General features: G+C 38.3%; 1 protein-coding gene across 4 annotated transcripts in view; it reads left to right on the forward strand.

The window, feature by feature from the left end:
• pacs2 (phosphofurin acidic cluster sorting protein 2) overlaps window positions 1-15,745 on the forward strand; it is a 69,986-nt gene that overhangs the window by 26,029 nt on the left and 28,212 nt on the right. For all 4 annotated transcript variants that reach the window (XM_015041590.1, XM_015041591.1, XM_015041593.1 and 1 more), the window contains exons 2-3: window positions 15,023-15,110; window positions 15,252-15,341. In XM_015041590.1, coding sequence (XP_014897076.1) covers window positions 15,023-15,110; window positions 15,252-15,341 — 178 coding nt within the window. The remainder of the gene's footprint in view (window positions 1-15,022; window positions 15,111-15,251; window positions 15,342-15,745) is intronic.

The following is a 15,745-nucleotide window of genomic DNA, read 5'->3' on the forward strand; positions in this document are numbered from 1 at the left end:
TTAATTTGATTACATGTTTTAATCCATGTGTCAAACTCAAGGCCCGCGGGTCACATGTGGCCCGCCATGTCATTTTATGTGGCCCCCCAGCGTTTTATAGGCCCATGATTGACTCACCCAACCAGCCCCGGGATCATTACATGACATGTTTGCTGAATTAGTTTTTACTTTTTGATGCGTTTTGACAAAAGTGTTGTTGGTTTTAAACACTATTTCCGACGTTTTCCAGTTCTTATATAAAAGTTTGTTTGAGATCGTCAGAATTCAGGTTTTGAGACGATAGCTTCGTCGTGGCCTTGCTGAGGCAAATTTACCTGATGATTCAGCAACCAGTAGCTGAGGGTTAAAACCAAAATCGGTCAGAATCTGAACACGAAACCAGCTGAAAATGTTGCCGCGTCAGGCTCTTACTACTCTGTCACCGGTGTTTTTCTACATACGGTGTGGATGTAGAAAAACATACGGCTAAGTTATCTCTTTTTTCCTAATTTGTTCTCAAAGATTATTTTCTTCGTTTTACTTTCTTGCAACCTGAAAATTTGTTGGATTTTGTTTAGAATGTGAGCTAGCTCTGAACAATAAAATGCTTCTGTTTTTACCTTTAAACATAACCACCAATGACAGCAGCCGGGACTATAATGCACAAACACTGTTGCTCTTCAGCTGGTTCACAGATGCATGTGCGCTTCGGCTCGTGAGGCAACACAAACCTGTCATAAGTTTGGTGTGACGGAGTGCAACTGTCACAAAAGGGAGGAAGGTGCAAAAAATAAGTGTCTCAAAGAATCATTTTTAAAAACAGGGAGAGGAAGAGTAATTCACTCCCAAGCTGCAAGCATCAGCAGATTACATCCTCCCAGTTTGAGAAATGGTCTGCAGGTTATCTTAAAAAAAGAAGTGAGCAAACATTTTTATCCATCAATATTTCATTAAATATGACTTCTTTTTTTTTTTTTTTTGCTTTAGTGGATATTTTTTAATGATTGTGTCATCAAGAAACAAGGTTCACTTTGGGTAAAGCTTAATTCTTTTCCAAATCTATATTCTCAAAGCAGGTAGCTCTTTACTTTGAAAATATACTTCTAGTTAAAAAAAAAATCACAATTAATCAAATGAATGAAAAATTCCTCTTGTCATTGTGGCAATAAACCACTTGTGTTAAAAAGCAAAAATTACACATGAAATATCCTCAAAATAACCAATGAAACTGCTAAATTGCCTTTGAGTCTAATGACATCTGAAAATGTTTACTAAAATAATACATGAAATATATTCTATACAAAATATTATAACTCCTTCAGTGGGGGATTGTTTCTTATACAGGTTGTCTGTGCGTTCTTTGTGGATATCTTAAATTAATTTTTTTTACAAAATGTAAGTTTACCTTAAATATGAGCATTACAAGTATTAAAATTTGTTTTAACAGGACAATTTAATCACTATTTTCTATGTTTTTTTTCTTCTGTCAGATTCTGCTAATATACCCTTTCTAGCTAGTTAGCTAGCTAGCTACACACAAAAAAGCTAGCTAGGCTAGTTTTCTCGCTAGCTAAACAGTTGTCTAATTTTAGCTAGCTTTTTTGCGTCTATCATTGGTAAGTAAGTACAACTTTATCTGGAGTTGTCTGAATGAAGTTTGTACATTGAAATCCCACCAATCTGATTTAGTTAAACTGTTAACTATAACAAGACTTTTAGGGGGTTTCCGCTTGAATTTGGGCTAAAAGTTCAGAAAATATGAGCCCAGAGAAGAGGAAAAGCTCCTGCCTTTAATAATCTTTAGGATTAGTTTTTATGGATAGTTTGAACTAATTGAGTAGACTAGAAAATTTTCTGCTAACTAGGATATTTGGAGAAGAACATAATCAGTGAGTTCCAGTCGCACAAAGTCCAGCACCCAATGTTGTACTATGATCTGAGGAAATATCCTTCCAGAACACGGTAAATATTTTCAGCTTTTGCTAATAAAGGTAGATCAAAAGCTATTGGATTTTAGATTGTACTTAATTTTTTTTGTACAACTATTTTTGGATTAATCCCAAGTTTTTGTTGAATAATAAACGTCGTGATTGTGGTAAACTAATGTTAGGCTTTTATTAGACCAAGAACATTGTTGTAAGTCTTAATAAATTAAACGTTTGAACTGATAAAGAGCATTTTTATCTGCTAGCAAAGCCAGGAACAGTCATACCTAACCAATATTGAGCTTAAAGTGTTTTAATGACAATCTAGCAAACTTTGAAAACCTTTGGAGACCCAGACAGTGAGCTTAAATCCTTTCGTTGTCACTTTTTCTTTCTCTCTCCAGTCTGTTGTCATTATTAATATTGTGGTGGACCGAGCAGTTAAGGAACAGCCAGGCACCGGTTTAAAGTCAAAATAGTTGTTTTTTTTTATTTAACCCAAACAAAACTTGGGTAAATAATAGAAAAAATGACAAAATTTGGGCCCATAAAAGAGGTCAAAGTAACAGACATCAACTCAGACTAACTCAAAAAACAGACCTCACAAACAGGAGACAAAAAGGGGACTTAAATACTGGCTGATCAGGCCACATACAAAACACAAAAGGGGAAAATACACAGAAACCCAACTGAAACTAACATAACAAAAGCCCTTTCCCCCCCTCTGGATGATGCGTAATGGTGTGAACCAATTTGCAGTCTCAACTGGCTTGCTCCACCCCTTCTCCACCTCTCTGCTCTCCTAAGGATTGGGGCAGCCAGCACTTAAAAAACTCAGAAACAAAACAAAGATTAAATCAAGCAAAACACAACAATATAAACTAAAATGTGCGCACTTATTCTAGAATACAATGTGATGTGTTGCTTTCTAAACAAAACCAGTTATTCTGTAAATTAAATCCTAAACTTAAAGAAATCCAAATATAAGTGAGATGAACCTATTGCGTGTGGTGAGAGTGAATGTTACCACATTTGTGTGGCTGTAACTGCAGCCATCACAAATATCCAGAAGGAAATTATTTGAAAGTGCATCTTGTTTGTCAACTTGGGCTTCAGACTGCAGCAACTGAGGAAGTGGTAAGGTGTTGGGGGTTGTGGTGTTCGAAACTCTCTTGCAACATGTCAGACATTCATAGCGGAGGGCGAGGCATGATTAGGACAGGATAACTCCAACCATAGCTATGTTGTGGATGTGTTTGGAGTGTGTATAAGTGGCAGGAATGCAGTATTCCTATGTGATGTGTGCATCTCAGGTTTCACTTTGGGTCTGCAGGGAAGGCAGGACACTATGTCCCTTCTTCCTTCGTCTCTCATGTCTTAGCCTACAGAAGCATCTCCCTTTAGTATTGCTGTATGTTTTTTTCACACAGTGACATTATGACTTTCATCTGCTGTTGCTGTGACAGCTGCAAGGTGCTTTCTCTTTCTTTTGTGTATCTCTGAGTAGGTGTGATGTGTGAACACCTTCAAGGCGCCATAAAAACACAGTGGTCGCTGTCATTTTTATTTTCAAAACCAAAATGATAGCAGCAGAAAATGGCAGACGTGATCAAATTAAATGCAACTGTATCCCGCAAACTGTTGTTTCTCTCTATAAATACATAGAAATTAACAGTCATTAGGTAAACTGCATGGCACAGATGCACGTTTTGAAGTATCACATTGGAAAAGATTGACGAAAACGGTAAAATTCAAAACTACTTCCTCAAAGTTTTTATGCTTGAATCAACTTTTGGCTTTTCTGGAAAAAGTGTTAGTTCGCTAAAGGGGAAACGGAAACACATTTGCCGAATACGTTCTGACGTAGTGAAGAGTCAGCTGCTTTCGCTGTTGGAGCCCATTAGAGTTGCATAAGTTGCATTTCTTTCTTTACGTCTCCGGACAGCATGTAACTTCGCCAATGCTAGTTAACATGACCGAACAATTAGGATGTAACTTGCTCGATAACAGTGCGTTACTGACAAATCTATTTTATTTGCTAGTTTGCAACCTCAACATTTGACAGTTACGCTTAGTGTAGCCTTGTTGATTCGCTCCAAACCAGTAGATGGAAACACGCCTAATTTGCATTTTATTTGTTTTCTTTTTTTTTTTTGCCACAGAGAAAAAGGTGGAAACAGCTGGTTTTTCACACCAAATTGTTTTGTATGCAACACTTGGCTGATGAGGCTGAGAGTCGCCGCCATCTTGTGGACAAAATGAAGTAAAATTATGAAGAGCGTCTGATGGAAGAGATTAGAGAACATAGAAACTTGTATAATACATCAATGAGGAAAGATAAGAACTTCCACACAACAAAAAAATATACAGGGAGGGATTTATTAGATTGTTAGCCTCAGCATTTCTAAGACACTGCCAATATTTCCAAATACTACAGGTTGCATAAGAGACTAGAGGCTTGAAATGACTGAATTGAACAACTTGTCCGGTCTTCCTGGTATCTGCTGATGTCGTATCCTTCACCGGTTTCACAAAACATCCCCAAGGTGTGTATGACTTTAAAAGTTTTGTCTTTCTGGAAAAAGTTAGTTCCCCTTCTTCTACATTTTCATCTTGAAGATCTGATCTATTCTCCGCATCTGACCTTTTTCAATCACTGGTAGACGAAAGGTTTGCAGGATGGAAGAAAACGTCGATCCAGCAATAATTACTGACATACTCCCAACTCTCTGCTGCTCAGACAAGAGTCTTGAGATTCTTGTCACTACTTTTTCACAGTGACTCACAAAGCAGAACACAGGTTAAATTTGAGGGACGGAAAGAAAGACGAATGAAAAAAGTGAAGCGAATATAAACAGACAAGATGATTTAGATCTCTGAATTTAGATCACGTAATGTTTTTTTTCACAAGATGAAAGAAAATGCGAACTTGTTTAGCTATGTGAGTTATATAAAGTGACTCTTCGTGCAGCTATATTTCACCTGGATTTTAACGAGTTCCCGGCTAGAATGTTCAAACAAACACATGAGGTGTAACTAGAGTAGTTAAACACGTCACTATGGTAACGTACATCGTACATGTGGTCGGTGCAGATCAAACATCATAATTATTGTAACCATGGGGACCAGACATCAATAATTTTGAGTCTGAATTGTTCTGATGATGAACATGTTATAAGTACAGGCAAACCTGAGCATCCATATTGAAGGTCTATGAGGGAGGACAAAAGAAAAAGTAGGGTGAGCTTACAGTACAGAAATGAAAGATCCACTGATTTAAACTGGTGAGAAGTATACACACCCCTGTAAGATTGCAAGATTGTTAAAAAAAAAAAGGAAAACAGGCCATGATAAGCCATTTAAAATTATTTTCCACTTTTAATAACATAAGATGAACCAAAAGTTTACATGCAGCAAATAAACACTGTTTTTTTCTGTCTGTGTGAAGTTAAGTCAGACCAAACGTCTCTTGTTTTAAGTCAAAAGTATTTATATTAGCTAAATGGCCAAAATAACAAGAGACAGAATTTGTCAGAAATGTATTTATGAATGTTTTTCTAAGTTTATATTAGAGATGCACCGATCCAGTATAAATATCTGTAATGGTACTGATATTGAAAAAAAATTCTGTATTGGGAATCGGTGGCAATGTACCCAATCTATAAGAGCAGATCTATTCAGTTTAGTTCTATACTTTGTGCTCTGAGCCACGTCGTGCTTTATTATTTATTTTACATTATATTTAAAATCCCTGTTAACACTTTCTGAACCATTTGAAAGCAGGTCTGTTGAGGTTTACATTTTTGACCAGCATTTTGTTTTTGTCAGTTTCTTCATTATTTATTTTACATGGGCTGTTACATTCCCAATCGCACTGACTGAGCAAATTAAAGTTATGCAGTTCTTATACGTTTGACCAAGCTTAGTGAAGTGAATTTAAATGTGCTGTGCCGGAGCAGAGTTGTCAAATAAATTTGTCATTCAGTACATTTATGTCTGTGTTGACAAAAAAGGAAACATTTAGGGTCCATTCAGCTCTGTTTTTCTGTATCAGATTGGTATCAACTTAAAACTAAGATATATGTATTGATATCGGAAGTGAAAAAAGTGGATCGGTGCATTCCTAGTTTACTTAGAGGATGATTATTATCTCTTTCAACCACGAGGGCTGGGGTTTTTCATGAAGCCCATTGATTTAGGAAGTGCAGAGTATTTAGCAGTTCTTGGTAAATAAATCCTTGAGCTTCTTCAGAGCGCTAACATGGTCATTTGGACTAAAGCTTCAAAATCTGATTGCCGGTTATGGTTGCTGCTCTTAACCCTTTCATGCATAGTGATGGATCTAAAAGCCATTTTCTTGTGCTTCTGGTGGATTTTTATGTTATAAATGCACACAGACCACTGAAGTGGACACTAATGCATCATAAAATAGACTATCAACTACTGGCCATCAGCTGCAAATGCAAGAAATTATTTTTGTTAAATCCAATATGGCCGACAGACAGAAAAGCATGCCAACCCACCCGGTCCCTCCTTCTACTGCAGATGACTCTACCAAGTAAGAAAAATGTTGTAACATCAGATAACCCATAAAGAACAAAACTACTGATGTATTTTTCAGATAACAACTTTGTATTTGGAAAAAATTATAATTGATCACCTAAAAAAAAAAAAAAAAAAAAATTGCAACATTTTTTTCCTATTTTTTTTATGCCTTAAGTAGATTTTAAAAAAAATCGGAAAAAATCCTGACAGAAAAGATCGTAATTTATGCAGGGAAGGGTTAAAGAAGCTATATTTCAGCTAATTTCTGTCTTCTTCATAAAAAAAAAATCAACAACATGCATTTTTGTTTTTTCCACATTCCTTATGCATAATGTTGTCAGTCAATACGGGGAAGAATTATTATTATTTTTTTTTGTGGGCTATCTGGCCCTTTCCTGCCTGCATTCACAGAAATGTCAGAACACAAGGTGCCTCGTTATGACGCACATCGAAATGAACATAAGAGCACTCAACATATAACGAGACGAGAACTGAGTGCAGTGCTTTACCAGCACAAACCATCTGCACTCTGCACCATGGCAACCCCTGACGATTCAAAGAGAACATGAACACCAACCTAATGTATCTAAAAAAAAAAAAAAACAACTACTAAAAAGATCTCATCAGCGGTGAGCAGTTATGGGTGTGTGTGTTGGCTTTATGTGCAGCATCTGTCGATTTACTGCCAGTGTTGTGTTTCAAACTTTAGAGGAAATCAGATCTGGCTTCGCCGCTGAGTTTGAGCTCAGTTCGGCCAGCCGGGGCTGGTCTCATGTGGTGAAGTCCGAAGATCGTGTGTGCAGAGGCTTTCAGAGGAACAGGAATAGAAATCCAGCAGAAGTATTCACACACCTTAAACTCTTGTATGTTTTGCTACATAGTGGATTTAGTTGAGATTTCATGAGGAACACCGATACATGTTGTCAAATAGTTACAAACTGTAGCAAAAATAAATCATGCTTTTTAATTTTTTTGGGCTGAATTAACATCTGAAATGTGTTCTGTGCATTTCCAATCAGACATCTTTTCTCTGATGACCCTAAATAACATCCACTGCAACAAATTGCCTTCAGAAGTCACCTACCGATCCACTTTTTTCACTTCCGATATCGATATCTAAGGTTTAGTATCAGCAGAAAACCAAACCTGAAATAATTTAAAATGTCTGTGTTTTTAGAAATAAACGTACTGAACTACAAATGTATAGTTCACTAAGTTTGGTCAAACATGTAAAAACAACTTTAATTTGTTCAGTCAGTGCAATTAGGACTACAACATCCAGTGTGACGTAAATAATAAACAGAAGCTGACAAAAACAACAGGCTGATTAATTTGGTCAAAAATGAAAAAAATAAACTGCAACAAACCTCTCAGAATGGTTCAGAAATTACAATTAGGAATATTTAAATATTACGTAAAATAAGTAATAAACCATGACGTCCCCAAAAAGCACAAAACACAGAATTTCAATGAATAGATCTGCCCTTATGGATAGGGCACATTGTCACCAATACCGAGGTAGAATTGTTTTCAGTATTGGGATCGATAACGATTTTAATATTGGATCAGTGCATCTTTATACATAGTTATTCATTTCACGTTTGTCAGGAAGGTGCAGGACTGATTCATGAACAGGAAGTCCAGTTTTGTCCTGTAGTCAGACTTGAAGGGTTTCATCATGTGCAGGAATGTTTGGACTGCTGTAGCTAATGGCATGCTAATTAGCTTTACATCGTCTAATGAAGGGCTGCCATTTTGTGCTTGAGTGAAAAATCACTCCGCTTCACCCACGGCCTTCAAGAAACATGTGAAAGAGTATAATTTGTTGCATTTCGCTGTGAGAGTGGGAGAGCTGGACGTCAGAGCGGCCTGCTGAGGCGAACGCTGAACGCTGAAAGGTGATTTGGAATCCAATTTCAAGCCGACACTTTCAGAAATGGGATTTTCTCCAGAAATGAAAAGTTCCAGAAGCCTGGAGATTTCTTTTGTTGAAGGGCGACGTCGATGCTGTGCAGATTTTTCAACTCTTACCTGCTGTGAAATGACGTCTCTCTGCTCTCTCCCAGCTCAACTGTGACATGTAATCAAAATGAAATGATTTATCCTTATATAGGAGGATAAATCCTCCAGTTTATCCTCTGCCTAATGGTGTGAACCTCTGAATTAATCCATACATGCTTCATATAGTGTAATCACTGCTGAATTACAGAGTACTTTTTCTTGTTATTTGAGTGGCTAATCAGTGTTTAAATAATTAGCCTCCAACAATTCCTTTGGTTTATTTTTTTTAAGTTTGTACATTTTCTTAAAACTCGAGGAACTTTTGTTTGTTAATGCGTGGCTTTCTGTTTTCCTGGGGTATAAAAAGGATGCGACACCGGCCCATTCCAAGAATCCATGTTTGTCTTTTCACATCGTACAGTGAGTTGGACGGTAAAGGAGACACAACTCTAATCTCTGAGGCTCTTTCTGTTGGAGAACTGCAGCGGAAAGTAGCATCTCTGGTTCACCAGGTCTCCATGACAACCATTAAGTCAAGTCGGCGTTTATTTACGTAGCACGATTCATGGGCAAAGCAACACAATCACAATCTATACATCAAGAAATAAATAAAAAAAATACTAGTAAAAGTGCAAAAATGCAAATACACACCTTGGCATATATTTATAATTTAACTTTGGGAGAAGAAAATGAGGTTTTTAATATTTAGGCATGAAATATTATGAAATAGTCATCTTCAGACAAAGAAGAAGACTAAGTACTGCACTGTTTACAAAAACATGTTGTGCCAGTAATTTTGCTAATGGGAATTCAGTCAATAACGTGAATTTGAATAAATGTTTAGAAGTCTGGACTTTCAGAATACCATCAGGCCATCAGAGAATATCCAACCGCAATAAAATATTTTACACGTCTTTACCATTAAACATGGCCGACACCGTCTCTGGCTCCTGATAAGGTTTGGCTGCGGCGTGTGTTTACATTCTTTCTGTCTCCGATGAAGTGACACCAAAACAACTTCCAGATGGTTTTTCTGTTGTTTGTATCAGATGAAATCTGTTGCAACGACGCTGAGAGGGCCTTTCTGCTCCTTGGCTCCGGGTTTGCCAGAGCATCTGCATCGAGTCGACCGCCGGATCGGGGATCGGGTCGCCGTGTGTTTCAGCCAAGCCTCTAGGGGGAGGGCGGCTGCAGGGGAACGGAGAAGGATGCAGAATTCTCTGCTGTCCTCTCAGAATAGCGTCTGTTTGGGAATGTGTGTGTTGGTGAGCACAGATGTTAGGTAATGGGAACAAGGAGGCCTTCAGCGAAAGAGACGGCTGCTGTTTCTGTCCTTGTGTGGCGCGGAAGGAGCAGAGAGGCTGTTCCGGCTGCCAAACCTTTAGTTTTTATTAGTGTCTTAACTGTTTAAGTCGCTTTGTGAGAGACTCTGCCCGATGATACGTCTTCCTTGTGTTTTCCTGATGTTTCAGCGATCTGAGTGAAATGAGGCACCGGTCGGTGTAAATATTTAACATCCTCGTTGATTCTAATCAGCATTGTCATTCCACTCGTAGAGCCGAAGACGGCACACATCTGGTTGAGCCCTGGTGAGACATCTGGAGCAGACATTACTGCTTTAACAATGAAACGTGAGAAAAATGCTGCTGGATTTTTTTGGTCCAGATAACAAAACTTTAAGGGGTGGTACCATGTGTTTTCCAAACACACAGTTCATTTTATAACACAGATTTTGTAACTATGTTACCTTCAGTTATTATAGAAATGCTGTATGACTTAAAAGAAATGTAGACAGTCCTGCTCTTCTTGAAGCTCCGCCTTCAGGAAGTCATCACAACATGGCTCCTCAATTAACCCTTTAACAACGTTTTTATCAGCATAATGCTAAGAAGTAGCTCATATAATGAGCTCAGCAGATGGACAGTTCCACTAGATATTTGCTAATTGCTGCTGGCTAGTCTGAAGGAGCTGAGTGGGGAGGGCTGCTCTGTGAGTGATTATAGGAAATTATTCTAATTCCTTGATAAACCGAGCTTACATGAATAAACAGCAAGAGGTTTTTCACCACTTCTGCTCTGTTTTCTTTTCTAAGTGCATCCCAGGACATCTGCAGTTGTTTGGCTGCTGTTGCCCCCCTCTACCGCCGCGGACCAACGTCCAGCCACCTTGCATATCTGAGATAGATGGAGCAGTGGGACTGGGATCAGTGGAGACTAGGAAGAATACCAAACAGGAGCAGGAAGAATGCTGAGCATTGTCTGGACGTGAGGAGCTCTCAGGACAATGCGAGCCTTCTTTTGGCCAGCGTCCATTGTGCCCTGGCCTTTTCTCGGGTGGTGTCAGCTGGAGTGGAGAAAGGTCTTCATTCAGGCTGCCGGGGGTTCCTTCAAACCTGCCATTGTCATCACTTCTTCTTCTTCTTCTCCCGCTGTGTGTTTTTTTTCCCCGTCTCGCGTCGAGGCTGATTGATACCCACTCGGCCGCAGAGCCGCTGCGTTGTAATTACGCCACTCAGCAAAGCGTGCACTTTCCGAAAGGCCTTCGCCGATACCGCCGCTGCTTGCTTTTGTTCGCCGCCTCACCTTTCTGTTTCCTGTTCTCAAAATAGGAGATCTGCAGAGGAGTTAGATTACACGTGTGGTCAAGTCCTAATCGCAGTGAATGTGTGGTTCATCGGTGTATCGTTTCTTTCTTTTCTGCCTGCAGCAGGAGTTTCAGCCCACCTCTCGACGACATCCAATGCCGAGTTTTTTTTGGGTCCCAGGGTGATTTAGCCATGATGTCATTCCAAGCAACCACTCTGTTAATGGTTTAATTTTGCAGAGAAAGGGAAGCGAGTCACGTGATAAACGGACCTTTTCTGAGCTGCTGGTCTGAATGATTTAGTCAAAGAACCACAGAAAGCTCCTCTAAAGGAAATTTCTATCCCCCCCCTCATGGGAGGAAGCGTCTCCAAGATCGTGACAGGCTTGTTAAAGCACCTCTTACACACACACATGCACACATGCACACTACCCTAACAATACCTCCATCGGTTTGCCAGCAGCCCAATATCCTGCTTTCTTTCGCTCTTTGCCTTGCTGAAGTGTTCATACCTCTGGATTTTCTCCTTGGGTTTTGTAACATTGTGACTGCAAACCTGATCAGGTGGATGATGAACGGAGTCATGCAGAGTAATGTGATGAGGAAGCAAAATAATAGTTTAAGCAGCTTTTACTGCTACAAATCTGAAAAATGTGGTGTGCATGTGAATTGAGACATATTTGGCTGTTAGTCTTTGTGAAGATTAATTTGTGTGTGTGTGTGTGTGTGTGTGTGTGTGTGTGTGTGTGTGTGTGTGTTGTTTATTGCAAAATAGTTTAAGCTCAATCAGATGGGGTGGGGATCATCCATCCAGAATCAACCACAGTCACAGATTCCCAATCAGATTTTGTTTTGGGATTTGACTAGGCTGTGCTCTACTGAGGTGTTTACTGATGCTTTCTGAGGCCTTCACAGAACAGCAAGACTTATACTGAAAATACATTTAGTTTATTTAATAAATTCAGGCGGCACCAATGATTATTTCTGTCATCGATTGTTCGTACGATAAATTGATTTTTTTTTAAATTGGCACATTCTGCAGATTTTTCATTTTAACTTTACTTAAGCATTTTTATGCAATATTAGACATACATTGAAATGTGCCAGTAAACAAATAAATACATTTCTTTTTCAATTAAAATATACACTGTTTATTTTCTTTTACCTAAAATAAAATGGCAATATTCCCTTATTGAACATTTGATCATTTGTATCAAAGGATTCACCTGCAGCTAAAAAAAATACTTCTAACATTAACATGTGAAAAGTTCTGTCCTCTCTGCTTGATTTAGCATCAATGCAGTGTAGCACTGATCTATTGATTAATGTTTTTTCATTAACTGATTAATAACTGAATAGCAATCGGTGTGTAATACGTGATTATTTCATTTATTTGTTTATTTTTACAGAATTCAAATTGGGTGAAGTTGCAGCATATTTGAGTCCATCAATATCTGCATTTTTTTTTTCCTACTGTACGCTTGTGACCATACATGGGTAAAACTGTTCATTTTTGAAGCACAATTGACATGATCCCAAAATGCCAGCTTTGTTTATAGTCAGTTTTCAGCTACTGTATTAGGAAATGTTGTGCAGTGCCTTCAGGATTTTTTTTTTTTGTCTTAACTGTGCTCTGTGTAAGCTGCAACCCACTCTGTCTCTGCTGGAGCATTCGGCTTGCATGCTAACAAAAACCGAAATAAAACCTCCACAAGGTATAGATGTGAGGAGGTGGAGAAGAACGAACCAGTATGGCTGTTGGAAAGAAATGGCTTCTTTTAAGGGATTATCGGGTCTTTTTTTTTTTTTTCGTTCTCGTTCTTGCAGCCACAGTTTCTGGGTATTTATGACTGATAGTCTGCAGTTCTCAGAAATCAAATCACTGATTAGCTTTTCAGCTCAGTTTTTTTTATTTCAGTCTTTTACTCAAATATTATTTAATTGTGACATTTTAAGGATTTGAATGATGGCAGCCTGGATGAAAATGCAACACGGAGCTAAAACAAATATGCATTGCAGAGCAAGTAATAAAAAATATAACTAACACCTAGAGGGGATATGATGACATGTACAACTGTCAAAAAGACTAAACAATAAAAAGAAAAAATATGTTGATTTAAGTTTATTTTTATGACGTTTGAGTTCCTTCAAATTCAGATGGATTTGAAGTCGATTAAATCTTTGTATTTTTCTTGTGTCATCACTTCGTGTGAGCAGACAGCGTGGCCTCTTTTACTTTTTTGGAGCAAGAATAGATTTCTAAGTAAAGACATGCGAATGGTTTGAAAAACGATGACAAATATGAATAAAGGTTTTGACTGAATCTTGATGTATCAAGAGTATTTAAGTACTCAGAGGATGAATTGATAAAAAAAAACATCCCTGAAACATGAAAGAAACATACAAAATATTTTATTATTTATCCCCAAAAGAAGGACTTGATTTTAAAGAGCAAATGTTCTCTTAGTATTTTTTACCAAGTGTTTGATGTGGGAGTTCAAAGAGAGCAAAACATCCGTCAGGATTGTTAGATGTCTGCATTCAGACACAAATTCAGTCTCTGAACCTCTAGCAGAGGCAGCAGATGGAAGATTAAACACTTATTTTTGTTTTAGCATCCAATTTAATATTACACAAAGTGAGCTAAACCAAACTAAAAGATTGTTTGGGGTGATAAAATGGCTGGTAAAGTGTGGATGCAACAGTTTACATCACAGTATCTTTAGAACAAAAACAAATGGAAGTAAGTTTTTGTTAATTCTCAGTAAAGATGGTTGATAATCAAAATAAACAAGAGTGACCCCAGAGCTAATCCTTGTGGGACACCTTTGGCCACATAAAGGAAGCTGGAGGAAACGCCTTAAGCTCTTATATGTTCCTGTGTTGAAAATATTTATTTTTTAAGCCAATCAAATGCATCTTTTTGATCATTCAATAATGATAATTTTTGTTTTATTAAGGTCTGACGCACAATGTTGACAACTGTGGAGAAATCAATAAACAGTCTCAGGAAAATCAGACTGAAAACGAGATAATATACATCATAAGGAGTTAGATCCTCTTTACTAGTCGCTCACTGACAGGAGTGAGATTTTAACAGGTAGTCCAGATCTCAGCAGGAAATCGTTTTGCTTTTTGAGACGATTCCAGATGTCAGGAAATCTTCCTCGTTTCCACAGAGAAGTTCAAAATGAATCAGCTCAGTACAATTAACTGCTTTTGAAAAGAAACGGATAATACAACAGTAAACCAGCATTATGTCACCGTTGGTAGGTCTAAATCAATTAACTGCATGATGAATTAAAAGAAACTCAATCATTTTCATTTGCTTGATTTTTCTCTTTTCTCTTTTTGCCAAAAACTGAATGATAAAAATCTTCAGTCTGGTGCTTTGAGCTCAACTATCCCTTCTATTTTTCAAGATAATTTTGTTTACAAAGACTTCATAATTCATTTTATTTGTTGTTTCTGTTGTTTTCTTTATTTATTGTGGATATTTTAAATGTCTTCCAGTTTCAGTGCTTAAATGTCCATTAGAATTTAAAGTTTATTGAGCTTTGAGAATCGGTTCTTGCATTACTGCATCTCTATTACTAGAAAAGGGTTAAGAAAGTATTCTCATGTCTAATCGTGTTTTTAACTTCTTTAATTTGGTCATTACTAACGAGCACATTAGCAAAGTAGGTTACATTTTCTACAGTTGCTGCAGAAAGTGATGCTGCCTCAGTGTAGAGTTAGTATGTGATTAGTAGAGCATGTGATTAATCTGTGTACATGTCACAGCAATACCGATGTGATCAATCTGTTTACTCCTTGGAGGACGCCGGCGGGGCCGCAGCAATCTCCTCCGTAAACCGTTCCTCCCACTGTTTGATAAACAGACTGACTTGTTGTTCGTGACTCACCTGTTTGTGCATATGAAAACACTCCAGGAGAGCTGTCTGAACCTCCACCTCTCCTTTTGTCTGTTTGTGTGCGTCTCTCTGCAGACTGTGCAGCCTGACTCTTAAAAAGCTGGTGGTGCTGAAGGAGCTTGATAAAGAGCTGATTTCTGTGGTCATCGCAGTCAAGATTCAGGTATGTATTTCTGTGTTTTGATGTATATGTTGAAAAGAACCAATACATTGTCCAACCAAAGTCCCCTGCGAGCGTCTCATGAGGTCCAGTCTTGTACCTCCTAGAATGTTGTGAACATTTTTATAACTTTTTCTTCCACAGGGTTCCAAACGCATTTTGAGGTCCCATGAGATTGTGCTGCCACCTAGTGGGTCAGTGGAGACTGACCTGGCTCTCACCTTCTCACTGCAGGTAAAGCAGAACAAACACCACCCCCATGTTGATGTTTGGTAGAGGTAATGTGTTTCTGTTACTGTTCAGTCTTGGCTCTACATGTGATGAACGAAGAACGCAGTGTCACATACTGAGATGTTATTTCCACGCAGTAGGAGCTCGTGCTTTAGTTTTAACTAGTTTTCTGCTTTAGATTCACAAACCGTTACGGAGGTTGCATCAGTTTTACATGAGCCGCTCCTAAAGTGAGTTTTTCTGAGGCGTAAGCGAGCCTCCAGACCAGCAGGGGGCCCCCAAGAGACCATGTTGTGTTTGGTTTTCGGCAGAGCATGGATTTGTTGTATGTTCCATAAACATAATATAAGGATAGACGCCTCATGGACCGCTCTCGCTTATTGTCGCTGACGAGATTTAGGGCGGCC

This window comes from Poecilia latipinna, unplaced genomic scaffold (genome assembly GCF_001443285.1).
Source record: "Poecilia latipinna isolate Pla-1442-1.1 unplaced genomic scaffold, P_latipinna-1.0 Scaffold559, whole genome shotgun sequence".
NCBI classification, from domain to species: Eukaryota; Metazoa; Chordata; class Actinopteri; order Cyprinodontiformes; family Poeciliidae; genus Poecilia; species Poecilia latipinna.